Source organism: Armigeres subalbatus, chromosome 3 (genome assembly GCF_024139115.2).
Source record: "Armigeres subalbatus isolate Guangzhou_Male chromosome 3, GZ_Asu_2, whole genome shotgun sequence".
In the NCBI taxonomy this organism is placed as follows: Eukaryota; Metazoa; Arthropoda; class Insecta; order Diptera; family Culicidae; genus Armigeres; species Armigeres subalbatus.
This window is the reverse complement of record NC_085141.1, coordinates 304,069,259-304,096,268: the sequence shown is the minus strand read 5'-3', so window position 1 is coordinate 304,096,268 and position 27,010 is coordinate 304,069,259. Positions and strand designations below refer to the sequence as shown.

Here is a 27,010-nt window from a genome sequence, read left to right as displayed (position 1 = left end):
CTAAAGCAGCGGTAATAAATATTTCCCTGCAAAACAATGTGTTGTCGCCAGTGGCGCAGAAAAAATGGGTGGGGGGTCCGAACTTTTTTATATGAAAGTGTTCGAAATTTGTCCTAATAAACCACCCCCGTGGCTACGCCACTGGTTGTCGCTAAATTATTGATGTATGTGCGTGAAGAGTCAACATTTTGTCCTATGCCAATATTACCTCCAGTAACCCTACTCAATATAATTCAGAGCCGCACAAAAGCGTGTATACTACAAGACCACGATAAACCACATGATGGTTTATAGGATTTAAAAAACTGCGAAAAATAAACACGTGGTTATTTGATGATCTTTCGCATAGGTTACTGCAACTCATATGTGACCAGATTCAGTCACAATGAAGTTGTTGCAACCATTTTTGTCTGATTGGTGCTGCTCGGGTAATGTCTAATAAATGAACTTGAAGTAAGTACACTAATCAAGATAGTTGCATATTTCTCAATAACTGATTTCTGTGAAAATCTCAATTTGAAGTCAGATCTCTACTCTCATATACGATCAGAATATCTTAGATAGAACCCAAACGCAGATGGCAAGAGAATCAATTAAATAATGGGGAATGACGACATTGATTGGCAGAAACTATGAAGTATCATATGGTAATGATCCAAACATTTGAAGCAGACAAAAAAAAAAGCCTAAATGAGAGATGATTTAATATTTGCCGTAGTTAATTTAGTTAGACAAATAATTCTTCCGTAAAACATCCGAAAATAGTATATATGTATCATCTGGGTTAATATATTGCATTTTCAAAGTATATCCAAACTTATTGATTACGGTATAGTTATAGTAAGGAATTTATTGAAATTGAAATTTCATCCGATTTGACGAATTAATTCTCAGAGACCTCCATCCAAAATTTATAATGATCGTACTGCTTTTCATAAAATTGTGTGAACAATAAAATCAAACAACTAGTCGCAGTTCGAAGATAACAGACCGAACCGGTGAAGAAATGCCCACCTTGTCCAACGCTCGAGACCGGTCCACGTTGTTGTCTGTGGAAAGCAACGATCAACAGCTCATTACGCTTTACTGCGCGAACGGTTCAATATGCTGATATGTATAACATATGCCGAGGTACGGTTAGTAATTAAAAACAAATTAGCGGCGATCACTTACATTGAAATTCCGCTTTGAACTCACCGTCATCGAAGTCCACGTCCTCGCCGCCGGCTTCCTCGTCGTCCTGCGAGAGCTGCCGGCCCATATCCAGCCGCCGCTCTAGCTCCAGCTCGTATTCGTCGTCCTCGTTTTGCATCGGAGCCATGCTCCCGATGCCCATCATATCAGCTACGCTGTCGTTATCCATTGTATTCACAGTCGACATTTGGTCGCGCTGCTGGTCGCATTCCATATTCAGCAACTTTGATTTATACAAACGATTATTTATTCTTCGCGTCACTTTTTTCCCCGCTGAAATATCATTCCTAAGTAGCGGATTTCACTCACATTCTTCTCCAATCATAAGGCGACGACTTATCGGCAAAGGCCAAACGAGTTTCGCCGCGTAGGCCCCGTAGCTATAAATTGCTTGGCCAAACTTCTTATCTTGATGTGACACCCTAGACGATAAAAATATATCAAATTTTCTCACTGTTGCTCCATATTTTTCGGGCCTGGAATCACTATCTCGGCTATCGCCGTCAAAACACAGCTTCTTCAAAACATTTTATCACTCTTTCATAAGATATTATGAGACTCATTCACCTTTAGGCTCTGATATTCTAACACTTCACATCAACCGTAGCTTGTAGAATTCTGTCACGTTCGACCGTTTCAAGATCTGACCCATATTCGCGTTCAGCATAAATCGCAAATCACGTCATCGTTCTATTCAAGATCCGCTGGATCAAACCGCCTAACGCTGTAAGCTTCATTCAAACGCAGTTAACGAATGAAATCTCGTAAAGCCTAAAAATGATAGTACCGCGGCCGCGGCGCACTAAACCGATGAATACTCTCGAGGAACTGACGAACGACCTCGCAGGAGCAACTTCAATCAATCCTCCGCACGACTCTGCTGCGGCGAGGTACGGCCGGGCCGGTCGGTCGCGGCGGTGATTGGTGACGATGACGACGGTGACCGCGCGCGGAGAGGTGCGCGACTTACAACAGGTCCTCAACAGCAACCAACAGCCATCATCATACCATAGCCGGGGAGTCGGCCATCCATAATAGTGCACACGACATCGACTGGCGCACACTGGGGCTGGGAACGTGTTTTAGATGGTTTAAACTTACAGGTGACGTGGTGTCTTCAGTTGGGATTCTTTGAATTATGCCTTGGTATACGTTCTGGGATGGTGCTGATAATTTAATTAGAACTTGACTTATTTACTAATAAATGTTTACATAAACTTAAATTTTAAATCAGTCATATGGTAGATTCGTAGCTCCGTACTTTTTCTACAACTTTGTTAAACTCTTCGGTGTTTGAATTCCACAAGTTATAACAATACACCGACAAAAAATTAAATGAACGAAAATTATTATAATTTAGTCTCCGTCACTGATCATATGAGGGAACGGTGCCTTATGGTGTCGGAATCAAACTATTTTTCGTAGGATTTGTTTTTCATTTGTATTCAAAATTTGCAGAAAACATGTATTGATGGTATACAATTTGTTGAAAGGTCAATTACAGAAAATGGAGAGGATAAACATCCATAAATGGCGGCCCGTCGGCGACGACTTGTCCTGCTATAGCGGATGTTCCAATGCACTGTCTATAAAAATAATCTAAAACATAAAAAATCTACTTATTCTATGCACTTGTCTGATTCGCTATCATTAGAAGCTCTTTTATCTGAGAAATTGTTTTGAATTCCAACGGAAAATTCTTTTAAAGTTTTACTAGAATTCTCCAAGAGAAACTCTTTTTTTTCCACAAAGAAAAATCTCAAAAATCTTAAAAAGGAATTTCCAATGAAATACCATTGAAATTGCTTTTTAGGAAAGGCTTCAGCTTTTGAATCTAATCGTCACTAAATTTTCTGCAAGTTTTGTTTTGAAGAGTTCTACAAAAATGAACCCGGCGAGAGAAGTTATAGATCTGCGGTGTTACATACTTTATTACAAAATCGAAACCGTTAATCATTTGCTTTTCAACGATATTTCAGACCCTTTTTTAGTTGGCTCAACAAAAAGGCGAAAAAATGACTCAAAACTTAAATTAAGGGAAGTCCATTATAAACTAAATAAAAGTTCTGTCAACAATCACAGCTCCGCCCCAGTGTGCCACGACGGAAAACAGGTAGGTTGGTTGGTTAGTTAGCTGGATAAAAGCACCACGGGGCACGAGTACCACAAATCGATCGAAACACTCACTACTCAAACTCCGAGCTTCGATGCGCGGTTTTTTGTTTTCGCTGAAAAGAGAAAAGAAGAAAAAACCCAAAGTCTCCGGTGAGAATGATATCATCAAACGTGCCACATATCACTAGTCATGCATTTTTACAGGTGGGTGTCGTTTTGTCCGTGAGAATCGAATCGTCATCCCACTCGGTGGTCGATTGGGCTGGGCCCCGTGGGTCGGCCTAAAACGAGACCCAACTGTAGGGAAATCAACTGTAGGGGTGTAATTTGTGGTCAACGGTGTTGGTTGGCAGCAAAGGCGCAAATCATCGGTGGAGGGTGCGTCCGACGATTCCGCCCAAACAATATACACATGTACATACTACATATGTAGGTAATCAAGTAATAATACACAAAACAGCAAACAGGTTATGGGAAGAATCTCCACCACGTGAACTCGGGTGACCCGACTTGAGTGTAGAGAGAATGATTGAGATGGTAATTTGAAAAACATTAGTTAATGGATAACGGATAATTACCGCAGGAATTAGTACTATTCTGGAGCCTCAGTATGGATGTAATAGTTTTATTGTTTACACTCTCGTGTGTGTAACCTATCTTAGCTTTAAATGGCACGAAAGGGCTGATAGTGATTTACTTTAACGAGTTGCAAAAAAAATGTGTTGAATATATAGAATGGTATTAAATTGGAATAAAATAGAATAGAGAAGAAATAGATGGTAAACATAATGGAGAACGTAATGAAAATTCAGTACAAAACAGAAGGTGATTTATTCAGAAAATTATACACTTTTATTCAGGTTTTCCAAGCTAGGGTATTTTTCGCCTTTTTTTGCACATACGACCTATTCTCAAAGCACTCTAGCATTGATCTGCACTCCAGAATTTGAACTTCAATTTTAAGAACCGAGAACACCTGTATCAAACTAATGTCATACACTAGGACTTTAGGGGCTTGAATGGACAAGCTGGGTTGATTTCCGTTCTGAACTTTCTATGAATCGGTTAATTTTACTCATAATGAATTTGGTAAATCAAAATCCGTACTACCGCTCATCTTTCGAAAAAAATGCAGTTGAGCTTGAGCTTGATTGACTGCTCGTAGTTGCTACTCCATTATGATCAGATCAGCTGTTCTTGCACAGGAAACCAACAGATGTTTGCTTGGGACTAGCACACTCTTCAATGTGCAAGTACTGGTGATCTTATTTGTTAGGTCATATTGGCGCCTGCCACGTCAGAAGAATGCAAGTCAATAGAGGGAAGGGGAGGAAATGATGATGCAATCACTCGCCCATCACTCGCCCATTGCAAGCCGAATATACCTCTGCACATGCCACGAGTTCATGCGGAATTTGTTGGATTTTTGACGTAGGACTTACGTCTTTCTTTACTATCCCGCTCAAGGATGTTATCGATCATTTAGTAATTCGCATTCGATCATTTAGTAGTTTGTCAATAACTCATTCCAGAAACTGAATTTCAAAATGTGTTGTATGGTGGACTTCTAGTGCGAAGGGTTTTCTGCAACTCTGTCTTATGGTTCGTTGTTTGAATTCCACTAGTAACGGAGTTAAAACTATAGTTTCAGTAACTTAGACTAAATGATAACAAAATTCCAATCATTTAGTTTAAGTTACTGCAACTAGTGCTATAACTCCGTTATTAGTTAAATTCTAACAACGAACCATTAAGCAGAGTTGTAGAAAAACCTTCGCACTAGAAGTCCATCATACAACACATTTTGAAATTCAGCTTCTGGAATGAGTTAAAGACAAACTACTAAATGATCGAATGCAAATTACTAAATGATCGAAAACATCCTTGATCCCGCTTTTTGCTCGCGCATTTTTTGTTTCGTTCGTTCGTTCGCTGTATACCTACATAGCGACAGCATGCAGTCACCAGCAGCGGTAGAACTGCCGGTGGGTCTGCGAATATGCATGAAAGAAGTGGGCGCATTTTTTATGTCATTCTGTGCTTGATGATGGTCGGATGCAGTGGTGTCGGTTGCGATGGATGCAATCACCCATCGCATCGCTCGGAGTTCACGGCTAGAGGCCGATAATGGCTGAGGCAGTGAGGGCAGCGGTGGTTGATGAAGAAGAATCAAATCAGAAAGATTTGGTCTGCTCATCCACGAAAAGTGATTGGTTTCATAATCCACATGGTACGAGTCATGTCATATGACTGACCATATGTTAAATTGTGCTTGGTACTAAACGACACGTACATTAAAACATGGTTATACTATAACAGTTCTGATTCTCTAACAAAAAAAAAATCAACTACACTGATGACAATAAAAATTTGATTAAAATAATTACCTTCATTTATTTGCAGAAGGCATTAGCAATTAAAGATGCAAAATCAGCAATAGTGCTGATATCTATTTTAGATTAGAAAAATTCGCTGTATTACATGTAAATCATTTTAAAAAAGTCCGCAAAAAATAATTTTCAAATAAACTTTATCCTATTCTTTGTTTTTCATTTTCTGAGAATTTTTTTCTTATTTAATCTTTTATTTATTTTATTTATTTATTTTATTGATTAAACTTCATCTGCTTGCTGCTTAATAAAGTGTGACGAGGAAATGCCAGTTTGAGTAGACTAACATCTTACTCAAATTGGCATAAAAACCTCATATCTTTTCAAAACAGTACAGTACATAAATAAGATTTTACAAACAAACAAAGAGATTGAGTCAAAGTTATACTAAAATTAACTTATAAATATTTGAGGTCATCCTGCCTTATCAAACGTCGTCGGGGTTTTTTGGAATCCGTGGAAATATGCTCAGCGATGGTAATTATCGAGAAAAGAAAAGGCATCAAGTAGAACGATTCTTCTTCATAATTAGCATTGGACTGGAACTCACCTATTCAATAGTGATGGTCCCCTTTCCTGAAGTTTGCGTTGAAATGTAGATGCAGAACAGTTGAAGTCAAAAAGATGAAATACTACGTTGAACCTTGCAGACATGAATCGGATAGGGTCGTGAAGACCATACACAGCGCGACGGGGCTGTAGCTGCAGAAAATCACGCTGCCGAAGGTTCCTCTCAGGGGCATATAAGTTCAGCTGGCCTAATATTTCCATCGAATCTATATCTCCCAGCAAGATTTTCCCAACGAAGCTCACTTGACTGATAAATCTTCTGTATTCCAACGTTTGCAATCCTAAGAGGCGACATCGATCTTCATACGGTGGTAGGTTTGTCGGGTCACGCCATGGAAGTCTGCGTAGGGCTTTTCTCACGAATTTTCTTTGTATGGCTTCGATTCTGGCAATCCAGTTGGTGTGATATGGGCACCAGACAACTGAACTAGTCTCCAAAATTGAACGGACTAGTGCACAAAACAATGACCGTAGACATAGAGGATCACGAAATTCGTCGCAAATTTTGAAGATGAACCCCAGCTGTCTATTTGCTTTACTTATCATGTGTTCATAATGTAGACGGAATGATAAAGCTGAGTCTAGAATGACTCCTAGGTCACGAATGTGATCTACGCGCTCCAATCGTTGGTTCAAAATTGTTATAGGAAATTATTAGGAAATTATTATAGGATTTAATTTCCGATGGAATGTTATCACATTGCATTTCGCTATACTTATGGTCAATTTGTTCCTGGTACACCAATCTGCGAATTTGTTGATCAGACCCTGTAATACGTGGCAATCTTGTATGCAGTTTATCACAAAATATAATTTCACATCATCCGCGTAAAATAACCGGCAGCCCGGTGGCAGTATATCGGCTAACTCGTTGACAAAAATTGAGAACAAAAGTGGTCCTAAGTTGCTTCCTTGAGGAACGCCAGACAGATTTGAAAAAAAGTCTGACGATTCGCCACCAATCAATACGCTTAGCATTCGATTTGTAAGGTACAATTGAAACCATCGTATAAGGCTGGAAGATATGCCGAGCTTGTCAAGTTTTGACAGCAATATTTCATGATCAACTCGATCGAACGCAGCTTTTAGATCGGTATATATTACGTTCACTTGTGATCCAGCGTCTATGTGTCGTATGCTAAATGAGGTGAATTGGGCTAGGTTCGTGGAGACTGATCTTTTCGGGTAAAAACCGTGCTGCTCCGGAGATATATAGTTTTTGCAGCAAGCAAACAGTACATCGTTGATGATAATTTCAAAAACCTTCGAACACGCACATAACGAGGTAATTCCGCGGTAGTTTTCAATGTTTTGTTTATCACCTTTCTTGAACACTGGAAACATTATGGACGATTTCCATTTGAAAGGAAATGTACCCTGTTGTAGCGACATATTAAATAGTAGCATCAAAGGATGAATCAAAGCTCCACAACACTTTTTTAGTACGCAAGATGGGATTCCGTCAAGACTAGCAGCAGTAGAATACTTCAGCTTGTAGATTGCATTCTCTACCTGTTGGTGATTTATGTTGAAGTTTCTCAATTCACACACGTTGAGTGGTGTATCAACGCATGCTTCTAGGGCTTCATCATGTGTTGCTATAGACGTATTGAACGCACTTTTGAAGTGTTTTGCAAACAACTCACTTTTATCGCCTGGCGTGCTTGCAGTTTCATCTCTCAGAAACATCTCTACCGGCAAGCCTCTTTCATTGCGTTTGTCGTTTATAAAGGACCAGAACTGTTTAGGGTTTTTCCGAAGATTCTCTTGTGTACGAAGAACGTATTTTCGATATAAAAAACTGTTGTATACCCGGTAATTATTGCTTGCTTGTACAAATTTCTGTTTCGCAAAAGGGCATCGAGTTCTGCAGTACTTTCGAAGCAATTTTGATCTGATTCTTTTTAGATTTCGCAAGCGAGCGTTTCCCCAGATTGGTTTTTGAATTGGCCTACGCACAGGCACATATTCCGGTATAATTTGTGTAATCAATTGTGTAAAATTATTCACAGCTTCATCAACATCCGTCACCGATTCTAGAAAGGTCCAATCAATTTGTCTTAATTCATTGGTCAGGGCGACAAAGTCTGCTCTTCGGAAATTCAAATCGAGTCTCTCAGAGAAATCTTCAAACATCAGATCGGATTGAATTTTGATTTCCAAAGTGAGAGCTGGATGATCTGCGTCGAGGGGAGTTAAAGGTTCAGCTGCTTCGAATAGACCACACTGGCTCAACAAAGAATCGGTTACTAGTGCCAGATCAAGAAACCGTCCATTTCTATTCGATATTCCATTGATTTGATTTAAACCGCTTAAATTGAAGCCATCAAGAAGTGCAGCGCATTGCGTAGAAATGTACGAATCTGTTGCATTTACATAGAGTCGATTGTTTGTTGAAGTGTTCCAAACTAATGCTGACTGGTTATAATCTCCGAATAAGACAGCGTGATCGTGCAGCCTGAGATTAGCGTGCACAGAATGGATAGATTCAACATGATTATTTATGCTCTGCAAATCGTTCTTACGATCAGGAGGTAGATATATAACGCCGATGCTAAGATTTCTATCTGGTAATTTTAGCAGAACCCACAGTTGTTCAAGAGTGTCATCGACGGGAGCACGATCGACGGAACAGTTTAGTTTAGAAGATACAGCAATTAGTACTCCACCGCCTCGAGATTTGGTGCTGTTCTTCCTGTTGCGGTCGTTTCTAAAGACGGAATAAGATTCGCCGAATAGTTGTGCTGAATAGATCTTATCATCTAACCATGTTTCTGTCAACACGATGACGTCGTAATGTGAATCAGACACGGCTAATAGGAATCTATCAATCTTTGTGCGTAAGCCTCTGACGTTCTGATAATAAACCAGAAGATTATTGCTGCTATTAGACTGGATGTTGTTGATCTGATTCTCATGAGGTAGACGAGACTGGGCAATGGGAGCTCCGGAAATAATAGCGTCTGGGTGTTCGGTTTCAATCTGAAATGGGGTCACTCCATTGAGGGCGGGTGCAGTATCTTCGTCTGCTTCGGGCGGACATATACTAATCTTAGCTTTACCTAGACCAGCCAGTTGGTTGCGCTGGTGTCCTGAGTCGGGTAGGGATGGATTATCCTCCGAGAACGTGCATCTTTCGTCGGAAAGTGAAGAAAGGCGAAACTGAGCAGCAGGAGCTCCGGAAACGGTAGCGTCAAAGAAAGCGGGATCCTTCTGGAAAGTGGTCACTCGATTGAGGGCGGGTGCAGTATCTTCGTTTGCTTCGGGCGGACATATACTGATCTTAGCTTTACCTGGACCCAGGGCCGGATTTATGGGGGGGCCGGGGGGGCCGTGGCCCCGGGCCCCCACAAATCTTATGTACCAAAACCAACATTTTTTGGACATTTTTGGGCCCCCACATACCGTCGGCCCCGGGGCCCCCTTCCGGCTAAATCCGGTCCTGCCTGGACCAGTCAGTCGGTTGAGCCGGTGTCCTGAGTCGGGCAGAGATGGATTGTCCTGCAAAATCAAGCACCTTTCGTCGGAAAGCGGAAAAAGGCGAAACTCAGCAGCAGGAGCTCCGGAAACGGTAGCGTCGAGGAAAGCGGGATCCTTCTGAAAAGTGGTCACTCGATTCAGGGCGGGTGCAGTACCTTCGTCTGCTTCGGGCGGACATATACTAATCTTAGCTTTACCTGGACCAGTCAGTCGGTTGAGCTGGTGTCCTGAATGTGTTAGTTGCTACTTTGAATAGTCGACGAGGCTCCTACGCTTCTCCAGTTGTCTTTGATACACCGGGCACAACTCACTCCATGCAGCATGGTTTGTTTCGATTCGCAATTTCCGCTCAACGTTCATTTTCTTACAGTTTGCACATTCCTTTTGATTGATTTGCACGCTTGCACTACATGGCTCTCGCTGCATATTGGGCACTTGGGAGATTCTGCCTTACAGTCCTTACTTTTATGGTTGAATGCACAACACTTGAAGCATCTAGTCACTTGCAATCCATCAATCACTCTGCAGCGATCCCATCCACAATTCAATTTTTCTTCTTTCATTACATTGACGAATGTTTCGGCGTCCAATTCAATAATTGCACTCACATTATTAAACTGCAATTTTGTATTACAGTACGTTTTGCACAATTTGAAATGCGTAAGGCTTCCAAATGATTCATTTTGATCCACTAGAGTCTCTTTCAACTCTTGTTCATCCAGTTCATCACTCATGCCGATTAATTTTATAGTTGGTTTCAGATTTTCTCGAACATTTACATCATATAGTCCACCCATATTTTTTTCCACCTTCTCCTTCAGAATTTTTACACTATTCTCATCATTCAGTGCAATCATGACCTCACCGTCTTTACCACTTGTCACCCGCTTCACATTTAGACATCTAGCATCCACTTTTTTTTCGCAATTCTGCTCGAACATCTTCCACTTTTATACCTGCTTTTGGCTTAACAATAACTACAGGATTTGGCTTCCGTTTTTCTTCTCTTGACTGCTCTGGTATCTTGTTTCTGCCTTTTCTTAACACTTCAGCAAAACTTGTTAACACTTCAGCAAAAAATGTTATATTAAATTTGACGTAGACTCGGAGTTTGGAATCAAAACATTAAATAATTTTTCGTTGATGTGTTAGCAGTAACCTCCTCTATTTTAGTAGAGTTACTGCTATTTGACTTGTTTCTTATTGTTGTGATTTTTTTCAGCAGTAAACACGCATGTTAGCAAAAAGAAGCAACGAAATTGGTGCTGTATTTCTTTGTTTGGGAAACAGGATAGTTCCCCCAAAATAGCACATTTTTCCCATGTTTGAAAATTTTATAAATAGAATTTTTAAACTTCAAATACTATCATCAATAAGAAATCCATAAATACCCTACATTTGCTTGAGTAAATAAGGGCTTAAAAGTTAGAATCAAACCAATTCTAAGTATGTATTTAATTATTAGTTTTATTTCCAGAAGTTTTGAATACACAAATTGCTAATAATTCTACACAGCATGGAAGTTGTCGTTTCCAATATCAATACTATAATCAAACTCCATAGATCCAAAAGTTAGAAGTTAAATGTAAATACACTAGGTTCATACAAGTCCTACGTCTACTCGCGGTTATGTTGAAAACATTACCCAATGCTCGTTTTTTGGGTTAGGTTCGAGAGGCAGAGGTCCGTCTTGGTTAATGAGCTGCCAATGTGATAGATAGGAGAAAGCAACTGATGGAATTTCTAATTGGATGTAGGAAACGAGCTCTATAGTTCATTTCCAATACTAGCAGATTACTGTTAGAATACTCAAGTTGAAGGTGTAGGAATAGTAATGGAAACGGTATGGAAGTCCATTTCCAGTTCTAGTGATTGCTAGAACATGAGAAATATAGAGAAAGATACAAAGTAGGAGAATGGAACGGACCTGGGATTGAACCCACGACCTCCTGCGTATGAGGCAGAAGCCATATGACTACCAAGCCTGCTTCATCTTTCGAAAAAAATGCAGTTCCCTAAAAACATAACATGCTATAGAAAACTATAGGAAACTCGACACGCTTTTTTGGAGATATTCAGGCTTATGATCAATCTCCATAAAAGTGAGATGAAAAATTATTGTTTTCCACTTTACAACATGGAAGGTATATGTCTTCGCGAGAGTTGTAGCAAAATTTCTCCTGAAATACTTTTTCGAAGACACCAAGTTTGTAATTTCATTATGTTTGGAGATTCATTGCATTTTATGCCAACAAGTCTTGAACATGTTCGATGTATAAGCATACAATATTATGGAGACGCATGGTGCATTGGTTCATTAGCTCCTCGTGGTGAGTGATTGATTTCTACCTTGCAAAGTAGGAAATGGTTTTTGATGAAACATTACTTACATTCGCTTCCAACTCTACAGTTCAGATATTAATTCAAAACTCATTACTTGTACCTACTTTGTTATGCGTATGAGATTGACTGCCACAATTTGCACGGTGTCAATAAGCAGTTAAATCAAACAGGACTAAAAAATCCAATAAAACTGTTATAACTTTTTAATTTAAAAGTTTTATGTCACAATAACCACCCAACGACGTATTTTAATATTATCTAGAACTTTTTAGAACATGCAAAAAATGTAGAAATGAAAATGATATGAAGATAAAACCATTCTTAGGGGTTGTCAGCATAAAATGTAAAAAATCTGTCTTCGACAAAGTTTTTCAGGAGAACTTTTGCTACAATTTATATGAAGACTCAAACCTTATATGTTGTGAAGTGGAAAAAATAAATTTTTCATCTCAATTTTAGGGGGATTGATCAGTAATCTGAATACCTTCAAAAAAGCCCATTAACTTACTGAATAAATGTCACGAAGACACCATTACGCTAAATTGCATAATAAAGGTACTATTCATTGAACGCGCTCAAAGCACGATTTTAGCCACTCCCAACAAACATTGGAAGCTGAAAAAGGACTTATTCCGTTGAAAATAAGCTTCTTTAGCTAAAAAAAAACAGCTTGTTCAGCGGTCACTTTTTACGGAGTCCAAGTTTCAAAGTGCTCGCGTTTTCGGGGGCACGCCACTCGATACGGAAGCAACGCACAACTGTCATTTTTATTATTTCACGCATGCTGCGACGCAGCAAAGCTAAATCAACAAAAATGACAGTTGTGCGCCGCCTCCGTATCGAGTAGTGTGCCCCCGAAAACGCGAGCACTTTCAAACTTGGATTCCATGAGGAGTGTCCTCAAATTGTTTGTTGGGCTGTGCAGTCTCATGTTTGCTCAATTTCCTATCTGCATGGAACTGTTATGAATTTATGGGCAGTACATCTCAACATGCATTTAGGTATAAGTTTTCCTTAATACAAGTTCCATACAAAGGTTTGCACACTTGTTCATTTATTTCGCAAAACGGATGTGATGAAATTTGCATAAAAAGTTAAGTCACAAGATGAATCATCACACAAATGTACCATGCGTCTCCATATGCTTTTTATGCTTATATGCTGCTGAATAGTTTTTAAAATAGGGGAACTGGGGGTAGGACGCCCACATTAAGGAAAATGCCGTTTTTATCAATGAAAACCATCATTTCAGCCAGTCTTCACCAACGCACACTGAAGAACAGCATATCTGCTACTGACCACCGACGACAGTTATCTATTTTAACATTTTATTGTGCAAAAATTTGATTTTTTTAAAGCACCCAAAAAAAATATTTTGAAACCATGCGGGGAGAGATGCGCCAGCGTATGTGCTAGTCGTACTGATTTTCATTTTAATTGTCTTACATTCCAGCAATTAATCGAATGTTTCAGCTGTTTCAGCTCGGTCATAAGAAATGAGCATGAGCATACTGCCCCACACCATAAAATCGTTTTAAGAGTTAAGACCAATTTTGACGACGATTTCGTATGGAACATAAAGAACACGAGTCAGCAGCATGGCTAATGGCCTAATTTTTAATTTATTAAACCTTATGTTACCGACAGGGTACCCGGGTACCTTTTTCGTTTTCAAGTGAAATGATTTTAGGGTTCTAAGCATCTCAAGAACTTGAAGCTCCGTGACATCTTCAAATTCAGCAAAATTTAGGTTTGGGTGATATCAAAATGAAAATCCAGTAAGGGGGGACAGGGTGCCCACGTTTTTGGTATGACCATAACTTCGTCAGTTTTCAACCGATTTGAACGATTCTGTTAGCTATGGATTCGTCCTCTATCCGATCTATGCCACATTGAACCGATTCGGATTACCTGGTTACCGGAATTCCGGATTTGCTAGACCATGTCTCAAAAATGGATATGCTGATGTTATAGAAACCAAATGATGATGTCTTGTATCCTGAGTTACCAGTTTCGTAGAAAATTCGAGGATTATGACTTCAGAACGTATGAGGACCACCTGATCATTTGCTCTCGGAACGGACATCCCGGAATAGGTTCCCGTGGGCCCTATAGTGGCCACAAAATCATTTAGAAGAAACCCTGGCAATATGGGTATCAAAATTCTGGAAAAGGTTCCTAAAACATGTTTTTCATGTAATTGAGACCATAGGATGGATATCAACCGGAACGGTCAATCTGGAACAGGTTCCCGTGAGGCCTAAAGTGGCCACAAATTCATTTAGAAGAAACCCTGGCAATATGGGTATCAAAATTCTTGGAATTGTTCCGGAAACATGTTTTTCATGTAGTTGAGACCATATGATGGATATCAACCGGAACGGTCATCCTGGAACAGGTTCCCGGAGGCCCTGAAGTGGCCACAAACTCATTTAGAAGAAACAATATGGGTATCAAAATTCTTGGAATTGTTTCAAAAACATATGTTTTCAAGAAAGTGGGACCGATCCTGGGTCATTAGGCCGAATGGTCATTAGGTCGAATGACAAGTTAGGAGTGAATAGTGTGAAGTGAGCAGTGTGAAGAGTAGAAAAAGAAAAGTGGAAAATGAAGTGATAGAAATGAGAAGAAAGAAGTGAGAAGTGTGAAATGAGATGTGAGAAGTAAGAAGTGAAGAGTATGAAGTGATACACGAGAAGCGAGAAGTAAGTACAGAGAAGTTTAACGGGAAAAGAAGAAAGAAGCTAGAAGGAAAAGAAAAAAAAAGAAAAAGGAAGAAGAATGAAGTGAGAAGGAGCAATCTAAGAAATGCAACAAATAGGAAAGTGTGGATCTATTGTATACACAGCTTCTTATTTACCATATTGTTTAGAATGCTCAGAACAGTGGGTACGGTTGAATTCCAGAGGAATGTCATTTGAAATTACTCAGAGTCAAGTTGGTGGTCGTTATCGCTCGGAAAAACTGGATAAGTATCAACATTTTTGAAATAGCTTCTATAAGCTGATGGGCCTTCAAGAAGGTTTGCCACCGAAACGGTAAACCAGCAAGTGAATCAATATAGTCGAGCATGTAGATGTTACCTCTCTTACTCTATATCTTCAATATCGAATAAGGACGAGCTAAAGAACACTAGTGGTTACAGAACAGCGAATCTAGAAAATTTTTGTTCCACGGTTTCGTTCAATTTACGCTAATGTTGGGACTTGGCCCAGTAAATCCGGAATTCCGGTAACCAGGTTATTCGAATCGGTTCTATGTAACATGTATCGAATAGCGGGTAAGTTCCAGAATCCGTGGCAACCAAAATCGTCAAAATCGGTAAAAAAAACTGACAATGTTATGATCATTGTAAATACGTGGGTACCCGGGTACCCCGTCGGTAACGTAAGGGTATTTTTTTGTCGGTAACAAAAGGGTTAATAATGTATAACAGTGATAGCAAGGGAAGCCCCTGAGAGGCCCATTTTTGCCTGAAAAACACTCATGGGGACATTCAGATATCGTAATAATTTATATTATCGTGATAACTTAGTATTTTAACTTATATGAACATGTAATCATGCAAACAGGTAAGTGAGTTCTACGTCGTTAACCCATATTTATTTATTTATTTCGTCAAACATAATGTAGACTACATTAAAAAACTTATAACTATGTTCTATTGTAACTAATGTTCCTAAAATATTTTCTTAGGCTCATACGAGGCATGGCTAAATCAATTGCTTCACAATACTGATTGTAAACAGACATCATTTGATTCATTGGACTAAATTTTGCATAATTTGTTCGATGATGACAGGTGGCAAACAAGTTTCGATTTCTCAATTGCCGAGTAGGAGTGTAAAAATTTAAACAAGACAATAGTTTGGTAGAATCAATGCGGTGCGAAACAATATCATTCACAAATGAGATCATGGCAAACTCACGACGCTTTTTCAATGATTGGATATCTATAAGCATACATCGCGCCTCGTACGACGGAAGTGGGAATGTTGTCCACCCTAATTTGCGTAAGGCATATAAAAGGAATTGCTTTTGAATTGATTCTATTCGATCATCATGTGATTTCATATACGGAGACCATACAATACTACAATATTCTATAATTGATCTGACATACGAAACGTACAAAGTTTTAATTGTATAAGGATCTTGAAAGTTATAACTAAATCTTTTAATAAAACTGAGCATATTTGTTGCTCTATGGATAATGGATAATGACATAAAGACCGCCTTTAGACGGGCACTTTAATTCTTTCAAGCAATTTTCAATTGTTCAGACTGTTCAGAAAAGTTTTTGATGTCGATAAATAATATAAACTTCAATGCATTTTTAAATGTGGTTTAATATCAATTTCCTACAAATTAATAAAACAAATGTGAAAATTGAGAAAGTTTTTGTTTCTCTTTGTTTTTGCTCTTCTTTTGTACAGATTCCTTGTTTCATGAGGAACCAAATACTGTTGAAAATATTGAAATCCAAGCTTCAATAAAACCACACGAGTTATTTTTGTGGCTGTGTAACTGTCGCTCATCTAGGTGCTGTTCTGCATTAGGTCCGTTTTGTGTGAAGCAAACATATCTCTGTGTTATTGATTTTAAGCGTGTACCTTTGAAGAGCGAAATATTTGTACATAGACGATTGCACGAGCCAAAAACTCCATATAGAAAAATGTAAATATTGCCCTCTTGAAACTTCACTCGTCATTTGAACACGGGTAAAAAAAAATTGTCGATGACGTCATGATGCAATGGTTCATAGTTCGGTATATTTCCACAACTAACCTTATTCAATACCAGGCTATAGTGATTAATGATACACTCTAAAATATTTATCAAATTTCGTACAATGAAAACAAAAAAAAACTCTTAAAATTTAAAAACTGCTATAAGAATCGAATTTGACATATGCTGTGAACTTTATTTTTAGTAATGCCTTGGTAGCCATGAAGTAAAGTTTTGATCTTCCCGTTACCAACGAAATTTATTGAGTTGTTTGGAATTTCAATCATTACCCTTTCTTTAATATAAATAATAATTCTTCTGTTTTATGCATTTCTTGTGTTCAATATATAAATAAGAGCAAAATTCCTTAGTAAACAGGGATTAGCGTTGTTCTCAAGCCGTAGTGTCAATAACTATCCTATCAAAAATTAAGCTCGTCAATTACAACAGGAGCGATGTCACGCCTACAGTTCTGGACCCATTTTTTAGAAACCGAGGCCACCGTGTTCTACCTTAGAAGGAAGTGAAAAAAGAAGAAATAAAACAGAAAAAAACATGAAGAAAAAAGAAGGAAGAACGAAGAAGAAAGAAGGCAGAAGGAACAAGAATAAAAGATTAAAAAACGACAATGAAAAAAGAATAAATAATAATTCATTTCTCACCTTTCAATACTCATTTCCTATTTCTCACTTCTATTATTTCGCTTCTCATTTCTCACTTCTCAGTTCTCAATTCTTACTATGAAGTTCTCATTTCTCGCTTCTTAGATCTAACTTCCCATTTCTCACTTGTTTTTCACTTCTCATTTCCCATTTCTCAGTTCTCTTTTCTCATTTCTCAGTTTTCAGTTCCCACTTCTCAGGTCTCTGTTCACAGTTCTCAGTTCTCATTTCTAAGTTCCCAGATCGCAGTTCTCAGTTCTCAGGGCTCTGTTCTCAGTTCTCAGTTCTTCTTGTTCAGTTCTCAATTCTCAGCTTTCAGTTCTCAGCTGTCTGTTCTCCCTTCTCAGCTCTCACTTCCCATTTCTCAAACGACGCGTTCGGCCAAATGGCGTTCGGGAAAATGACCTGAAACCCTATAAATTGTCACTTCGAAGGCCTTCCTGGCGTAATCAACGTAGGTAGCCACTATGAACTAAACCACGATGACATCACACGTCTTTTTAGTAGCAAGAAAACATCCGCTAAGAGTAATGTTTACAAAAAATGAACAACAACGTGAACATCCGGTAATAGAAGAAGAAGAACAGACACTTGAAGAATCATTATTTGACAACACACCAAGGGCACACCACTCAATGCGGAAGCAACGCACAACTGTAATTTTTTTTTATTATTCCAGCTTACCGCGAATATTTTTTTTAGCGTGCATGCCAAACAAGCCATCGCCTTTAATTGTAACTGTAACTTAATCTTGTTCGAAAAAATGCCCGTTCGCCTTCGGTAAGGGGCCTTATCCCTGATGTATAGTGTTCGGGCGCCGATAGAAGTACAAAACTTCGTAGAACAATTCGGCATCCTTCGAGAAGCAAAACATGGCTTCGTCATCTGCCAATATGCGTCCCGAATACTACCCGGTATCCCGTAAAGATTTCGGGGGTGGTCGTACTTGGGACACCTGCAGATAAAGTGCTCCACGATGTTTTCGGTTTCGCAGAGATCACAACGGGACCGGAAGGGGCCTCCACTGAAGTTGTGGGAGACCCTTGTGTGGCTGGTCCGGAGCCTCTATATCACCTGTTGTTCTTTTTGAGTAGCTAGATCATACCAGGCGCCGATGGATTCTTTGACTTTCCTCAAAAAGAGTCCTCTGCTATTGCTTCAAATTAAAGTCCACTCATTGGCGACGACGCTCTTCGTCCTTTTCTTAACGTCGCACAGTGGCGGAAAGCCGGGAAAAATCTCAAATTTGTTTCCATGATTTTCGTGAAGCCCATATTTTTTAAATTTAACATATATATTGAATGATTTAATTTTTGGTGTCTTGTTGAAGTTCATTCCGTAAAGTGTCTCCCGAACAAATATGTATGGGAAAATGAAATATGGCTAAACTTTTTTGGGAAAGATTCGCATAGATCTGGTAATATGTATTAAAAACTCTTTTTTGTCTATTTTCCGGTGGTTAGTGTGGTGAATTGCGCATAGCTGCGCCAAAGCGGGAAATTGACTGGTGCAATGTTAGAATGAGGATGCTGTCTTTGTTCTAGATCCTAGAGGTTGGGCTTGTGGAAGCCCTTGGATAACATAAAGTATGTCGGATAACCATTTTAACCTCAAAATGAATTCAACGTTTCAAAATTACTCTGTGGTGATGTTTTGAACGCAATCTCAGGTTTTGTCCGGGATTTGTATGAGGGCCCGCCACTGTGCGTTGGCCAGCGGGACGGAGCGAGTAGACCCTCGTGTCCGACACTGGCCAGGGCATCGGCTTCGGTATTTCCCCTAATGCCGCAGTGGTCGGGGATCCAGGCGAAGGTGGTACCGGGAATCATACCTGAAAGGATTCCTGGATCCATGAGTGTTTCGGAGTCTCACTTAGAAGGGCGGAAATTACACTTGCGGAGTCCGTGAAGGCTTGTTCGCCGGGAGGGGGGGAAGCGACAAAAACGGCGGCGGAAAAAATATTGCACTGGCGAGGTAGGCTCTCTGATTTGGCAAGATAAGTTCCACAGACACCTCCTCGGCTGGAGACAGATTCGTCGGTATACCAAATCTCACTATTTCGGAAACGTGTTGCAATGAGTTCCAGTGCGTATCATCGGAGTTCATCTGCGTTATCACCTCATTTTAACAGGGAGGCGAAATTTTTTTTTTTTTTTTTTTTTTCTTGAGTAAGGGTAAACGGAAATCTGCAACCAGACACCTGAGGAGGTACTCAGGTAGTGTGGGGATGGGTATGTCATGTAACTCTTACCCGACCCACTAAAACCAAAACCCTTTCGCTAGTCCGTATTCCCCAACCCGCAACCAAGCAATACATCAGGGGGGACTATTGAGAACGCTCACGTCTATGCTAACGCACTTGACGTCAATACACACAACATCGACTTCAAGGGTGGCTACCTCACCACCCGTCGATCGCAAGCTATGATAGTAACCTAGCGGTCCGTATCATAATCTCACGTTGGAGACGAGCACCCCGACAACAACCACCGCGCGCGAACCGCAATGACCTCTATATCTACATACTGAGGTCCCCGCAGCCCACCCGCGACATGTTGGTTGTCGGGGTGAGCAAAGTGTTCACTGCATCACAGGTGCCCTTACTACACTCGTTGGTTTTGTTCAAGACGCCACCACCGCTGCAGTTTCGACATAATCTGTTGAGATGCTGTGTTCACCGCATTCCATATAGCTTCTTCCCGGCACATCCTCTCGACGAGGTTGTCCGGGGTTGTATCCATACCACTAATAAGCAGCATGGTATTGCGTTCTACCTCGAATCGCGGGCATGCGAACATCACATGCTCTGCCGATTCTACCTCACCTACACATTCAGGACACTCCGCAGAATCTGCGAAGCCAAACCTGTGTAGGAATTTCCTGTGTTAGGTGGAAGTTGACTTGACCATGCTTCCTATCAACCCAGTTGGACACATCTGGAATCAGTCTGTGGGTCCAACGACCTTTGACTGCGGTGTCCCATGCTCTTTGCCATTTGAGCAACGAAGCTGCTCTCTTGACACGTCGCACTTGCACCGAGTCCCTTTCGTTGTAGCACTCCACATCCTCCTCTAGGAGTGTGTCGATCGGCATCATTCCAGCTATAACGCACACCGCCTCATATGATATGGTGCGATATGCGCTCGCGACACGTAAGCACATCAGCCGGTGTACTCTGATCAATTTCTTTACATTGTACTCGGCTTTTAGTGCTACGGCCCATGCCGGCACGCCATAACGGATGATAGACAATGCTACGCCGGCTATCAGCCTACGCACTTGACTATGCACCGCCGATCTGTTGGACATCATTCGTGATAAGGATTTTATCGCCAATGAAGCCCGCTGACATGCATAATCGACGTGGCTCGTAAAATTGAGCTTATCATCGATCATCACGCCCATATGCTTGAGAGACCTCACGGAGTTAACTGTGCAGGTCCCTACTCTTATCCTCGCCTGTTGCAGCCCATGACGGTTATGCACTACCACAACTTCTGTCTTGTGATGTGCAAGGGACAACCGCCTCGAGTTGAGCCATTCCTCCACTCTGCCAATCGCGTATGAAGCCTTCAGTTCGACTTCGTCGAGAGTGTCACCTGCTACTTCTAGCATTACGTCATCCGCGAAGCCTTCTATCTTTACTCCGGCCGGGAGACTTAAGCGCAATACTCCGTCGTACATAATATTCCACAGAACCGGTCCGAGGATCGCGGACACCCGCGGACACCCGCGGACACTACGATCAACTTTTGACCAGCATCAGTGTCGTATAACAGCACCCTATTCTGAAAATAAATTTTCAGTACCCTGCACAGGTAATCCGGAACTCTCAATCGGTGCAGTGCAGAGAGTCAGCAATTGCTGCCCAGCTAGCATTGTTAAACGCGTTTTTTACATCAAGTGTAATCAACGCGCAGTACCTAATACCTCTTCTGTTTAAACCTCTCGCTATCTTGGCCGTATCCGTTACCGCTCGAATTGCTTCGATGGTAGAACGGCCCTTACGGAAGCCATACTGGTTGCTAGATAAGCCACCAGCACACTCTGTATAGGCCGACAATCTATTCAGAATGACCCTCTCTAGCAGCTTTCCAGCTGTGTCGAGTAGGCAAATTGGTCTGTATGCCGAAGGATCCCCCGGCTGTTTGCCAGGCTTCGGTAATAGCACCAATTTCTGCCGTTTCCATCGATCTGGGAAGTTTCCTTCGTCCATGCATCTCTGGAGGCAGCTCCTGAACATATCTGGATTGGCAAGAATGGCGTGTTTAAGGACCAGGTTTGGAATACCATCCGGGCCTGGCGCCTTATTGACCTTAAGTTTTCTTGCTGCTACGATAAGCTCTTCGTTAGTCACTAACGGTACCACGTCAACTGACTCGTACGGGGTAGCGGGCCAGTTCGATGATTCATGCCTCGGAAACAACCCGTCTACTATTTTGGCCAACATCCCCGGAGATTTCTCAGGTGGCGTGCTATTGGTCCTAGCCATCACCATCCTGTATGCATCTCCCCATGGATTGTCGTTTGCCATCCTGCACAGCCGCTCAAAGCAGGCTCTCTTACTACATTTGATTTCGTAGTTCAGAGCTCTGCTCGCTGTCTGGAACACCCTGCGTCTCTCGACCTTTTCAGCGTCTGTTCTGGCACGTCGCAGCCTTCTCTTTGCTCTAAGGCAGGTTCTACGAAGGTCTGCAATTGTGTCAGTCCACCAGTACGCAGGTTGCCGATTTCCGGGGGGTTTGGTCCTCCTAGGCATCGTCACATCGCATGCACGGGTTAGTACATCGATTAACTCGTCGCCACTTAATCCCGTTGTTCGCGTCTCCCATCGTAGTGATTCTTCCATGAGTTCTGGGTTGAACTGCGAGGTGCGCCATCCTAGCTCGGCTTTGCCGATCCGCCTTGTGGTTGCTACGGGGGTATACCGGATCATAAAACGAATTTCCTGATGATCGCTGGAGGTATGCCCCTCATGAACCTCCCATTCTGGCTCCACCGTCCATCCCGCGCTGCAGAAGGTCACATCGATGCATGAATCACCGCTCGGTCCCCTGAACGTTGGCACTTGGCCTTCATTCAGCAGGACTACGTTTAGTACCGCTAGCGACTCTAGCAGGGTATGACCTCTGGCGTTTGTGGACCGGGATCCCCAGTCCACTGCCCACGCATTGAAGTCGCCTGCTACAACTAAAGGGAGGGAGGCGATATGGTGCGGTCGATGTTAACAGGAGGCATCAGCCAGCCTTTTGCTCCGTGCCAGTGAACCCGCGCCACTACTGGGGGAAGACTAGTACCGGCTACAGTTCTCAGGGTCCGGTCAGCCTCGTCGAGAAAAGGGATCCTGTCATCTTCTGAGGTGACGAAAGAGGCAGCTTTGCGACAGATGGCCATCAAAATCCGATGCCGGAAAGGAAGAACGCCGGCATCAACGCAGGCAGCTTCGGCGGAAGTGGACGGAAGTAGACCGGAGGCCAACCGGACGTAGCTGTTGAAAACAGGCGGTAAACAGGACAAGTTAGCCCAAGGTCGTAAAACATGCGGCTTTTTTTGGTCACGCATTAGGTTTTGAGCTTTTTAGTCTGTACCCCAAAAGTTCGCGACACATGAGTGGGAGTGGGAGCTAATTTTGTTATATTATCGATTGGTCACCAAGTTCTGTTCTTTGTTCAGAATAGTTTTGGGTAAATTGATGTTAATGTTCAACTGTTTTTTTATTCTACATTCTTTATTATAATTTATTTTCGATTTTGTCCAACTCATCAATCATTTTGTTTTCCAAATTTGATTCCGATTCGCAGTTGAAATTGAACAGAAATAAAGAAAAGTTGTTAATATTTCAAAATAATATAAACGTTCAGTGGTTCAATCAGTAAAGCTGAACTCTTTGCTAAGAAAAAATATCTTCTTTTTAATTTTGTCAACATCTGATTACAGAATGATAAAAATCATCGGCCATACATGATTTGAAAAATATTAACAAAGTTAAGGTTAACTCACTCCTTTTGATTTTATTTAATAAGAGACAAAGACATGTACACGTTCTTTTGAGAGAAGGTTAACGTATCGAACATACAAATTACATACAAATACCTTGATTAGTTTTCGAACCGAGACACAGACCAAGCTCAAGAAATAATAAAAGCCGCTCCATCATAAACGTAATATGGGAGTGAATTTGATCCGCGCCAGGGCAATAGCAGAAAAGTTTGATCGATTTATCAGTCTGCGGAAAAGGAATGCTCGATAATGGCAATAAATGGGGTTCTTGTTACCTATATTTTAATGCGCTACCGTCATCGGGGGTAACAATGGGCAGAATGGGGGAGGGCATGGACCAACGACTTAGAATATATTTATAAGGGAATTAATGTATCTAAAGACAAGAAAACTAAAATATAAGAAACCTCATTGATCGATTTAATTATCCGACATACAGACTGTTCATGAGAGCGATGGCCCAATCTCACCCCAGGCTAATTGTCACCCCTGTTGACGGTATATGGTTTGCAAGGGTAGAATGTCTGATCAACTTTATGTCTATTTTAAGGCAAGATAAATACCCAGACCACTTGAGTACCTCATTTATGGGATTATGATACACATTTCAATGGAAAATTTCAAACAAATCTTTATGGTCAATCCAGTTTTTCATCTCATGTAATGATTGTCACAGACATACAGGAAATAACAAGTTGAGTCCCAAAAACTATGTAAAAAATTAAAGTAAAACACTGTAAACAAATAAAATACGATTTTGAAACCATTAATAAACTTCTGGTATTTCACTATATCAGTCATTGAAAAGATTGAATAATCTTCAACTTTTAACGGGAACTCTTTAACCTTTCCTTTTAAATAGCAAAATAGTAAATTTTAATTATTATGCTTACTTTTTCTGCTATATTACTTTCGTCTTGGATAAGGCAACACAATCTACACTTTACCATCAACTGCTTCTTCCTCAAACGCGCCGGTATCTGCCGACGTCATACTCATCACCCGCCTAATATCTATTTGAGGTCGTCGCAATCTCTCATTATCTCGATCGTTCACAACAAACTGTTCATTCGCGAAATTTTTGCTCTCATCACGGCACTTTATTTCCCTTATTTCTTCCTCTGTTTCAGCTACTGATTGCAATTTTTAGCGAGATTCGTTTTCCTTCATTGCACCACCACCCTAATCACCAATCTACCGGGTAAACTCCCTACCTACTGCCGTGCGTTCCGACCGATAAGGTTTGTTTAGCTACTTAACAATTAGCGGGGCAGGAAATGAACCACCGGCCTATCGATCGGCCAATCTGCCGTAGTTCACGTAATGAAAAGCCCGAAATCGGCGCAGTTTTTGACAATGAGTACCGAATTCGAACGAACGGAAAACGCACCAACAACACCAAACTGCGGACTGTTTATCGAACGTTACCAACGCAACGCAACGACGCCAACCATGCGACTAAAAAACGCAACCAGAAGGCGCACCTGAGGAGTGGGCACCGAGTCGCGTCAATGGTGCCGCCACGCGAGACCTGTCCTCGCGCGAGAATTATTCAAACTTCCTTTCTTCCAGGTATATCTATAGAGTCTCCAACTGGAGCAGCGCAATATTTGAGTGAGACGCTGTCGCCTCCGCACATTTATGTCTTTCGCTGAATTATGGGCACAGCACCATTGGTGTAGCCTTGGGAAATTGGAGTCTACCGGAAATTTTTATGAATATTCAAAGAAAATTCTTCTGAGTTTCCACAGGAAACTCTTTGGAATTTCCATAGGAAATTCTTAGAAATTTTCATAGGAAATTATGCGGAGTTCGCATGTGAATTTCATCGAAAATTCATGCGAATTTTCAATGGAAATTCATGAGGAAACATCCAATCTTATTTCAGCAATAGTGCACTATATTGGCACTTTATTTGGCACCAACATCTTATATGTTTTTCTGTTTATTGACAAGAGTCTTGCTAATTATTTCACCCTCTCTAATTTTCAACAATCCTTGCTACGCAAGTGATCTACACCAATTTGGTACACAAAGCAATGGGGTCGGTGTTGTTTCTTACTTGAGGCAGTCGAGTACTTGTTTACCTATTTTTTCATTGCTCAGTCACATAAACGGGAAAACTACATACTTCACTATTCTATGCAGAGCTGCTCAATTACACTTTAACAGAAGAGTGCACAAATTACGAATGATGGGAACAACATTCTGTATCAATTAACTGATAGTTTTTAGCGATCTTATAGACACTTTTTCCATCTGTTGTTTAGGGCCTTGTTGAACGTCCAAAATGTTCCAAAACACAAGTTATGTAGGTGCGTGATACTTGCATAAAGTGGTTTCAACAATATGTATCCCTAAATCCGAATAGCGAATGCTGAACGCTGCGGACAAACCGACCGACTCGCAAACACACGGAATCATTCTCAATCACTGAAGTCTCCGTCGTCATCATCCCTCAGCGTTGTGGCGGCGTTTACACGGCTCATTGATCAACAACAGCCCTAGCTATAGCAAACAACCTAACGTTTATCGTCGTCTCATGTACTTACCTACCTACACCTATTATAGGAGCTGTTTGCTGCATACATTGAGAAGAGAACTGCGACAACTCAGGTGGTGCCTCCAGGCTTCCATGGCAGCAAATATGTGTAGTAAAACACACAAGTAGGGTGAAGTTGGTTGTGTAGGACGAACTCTCGCAATCAGATGATGGTATGCAATCACTCCCTTTTTGGTTACCATGGTGTGACACCTATCATACCTTTCCGAAGAAGTATTCAAACTTTTCATACATTCCACGTAGTCAAGCTATTAGCTTTGCGAAAAATTGTCTTTTATTTTTTTTATTCTTATTATCTGATGTTATCCTTTTTTTATATTCCTTTCTCAGAGTTGTTCTCTCAAAATCTGCAATTGAGATATGTTTCGACCCTTACTCTAGTTTTATCAGGCTTTGCCGTACATGTATCAAAAATACTTACAGTTGAGCCAAATTTATTCGCAACACACTAGAACTGCGGCAACACACACGAGCTGCGAACAGCTTTCATAGTGATGGATATGCAGAGACGCGTGATCGGGTGGTGACCGATAAATGAAAGAATGTGCAGCTTGAGGATCAAAAGCCTGATCTTCAACCTTAGCAGCGTCCATAGCCCACACTCCGGAAGCAATGATGATGATAAGGATGCATTATACGAGCAGCTTGAACGTGCAGTGGCGTAGCCACGGGGGTGGTTTTGGGCACAAACCCCCCCCCCCCAGAGACAAAATTTTTAGAACAAATTTTTTTTTTTTGAAACAAATATTGTTCAGAAAACCTCCCCCAGACCAATTTTCTGGCTACGCCACTGTTAACGTGAGTACGTATTGAAAGTTCAGCGCCCATCAACAGACGAATGAAAACGGCCTACGACTAATTGATTTCCCCGCCTTCAAGAATATGGCCATTCGCAAAACCTAATTTCAACACAGCCTTCCGTATCGGTACAACTGGAGATCACTAATTGACCACGTTCTGATTGT

At 41.0% G+C, this 27,010-nt stretch overlaps 1 protein-coding gene across 3 annotated transcripts in view; it reads right to left on the bottom strand.

Moving 5' to 3' along the window:
- LOC134225065 (formin-J-like) overlaps positions 1-24,910 on the bottom strand; it is a 455,409-nt gene extending 430,499 nt beyond the window's left edge. Inside the window, exons 1-3 of one of the 3 annotated variants that reach the window (XM_062704835.1) lie at positions 24,376-24,910; positions 3,382-3,422; positions 1,174-1,616 (exon numbers count right to left, since the gene is read on the bottom strand). In XM_062704835.1, coding sequence (XP_062560819.1) covers positions 1,174-1,408 — 235 coding nt within the window. In that variant the 5' untranslated portion in view covers positions 1,409-1,616; positions 3,382-3,422; positions 24,376-24,910. Of the gene's footprint in view, positions 1-1,173; positions 1,941-3,381; positions 3,423-24,375 lie in introns of those variants that run through there. The other 2 variants (XM_062704837.1, XM_062704838.1) reach the window with 2 other exon arrangements.
- Positions 24,911-27,010: the final 2,100 nt, after the last annotated feature.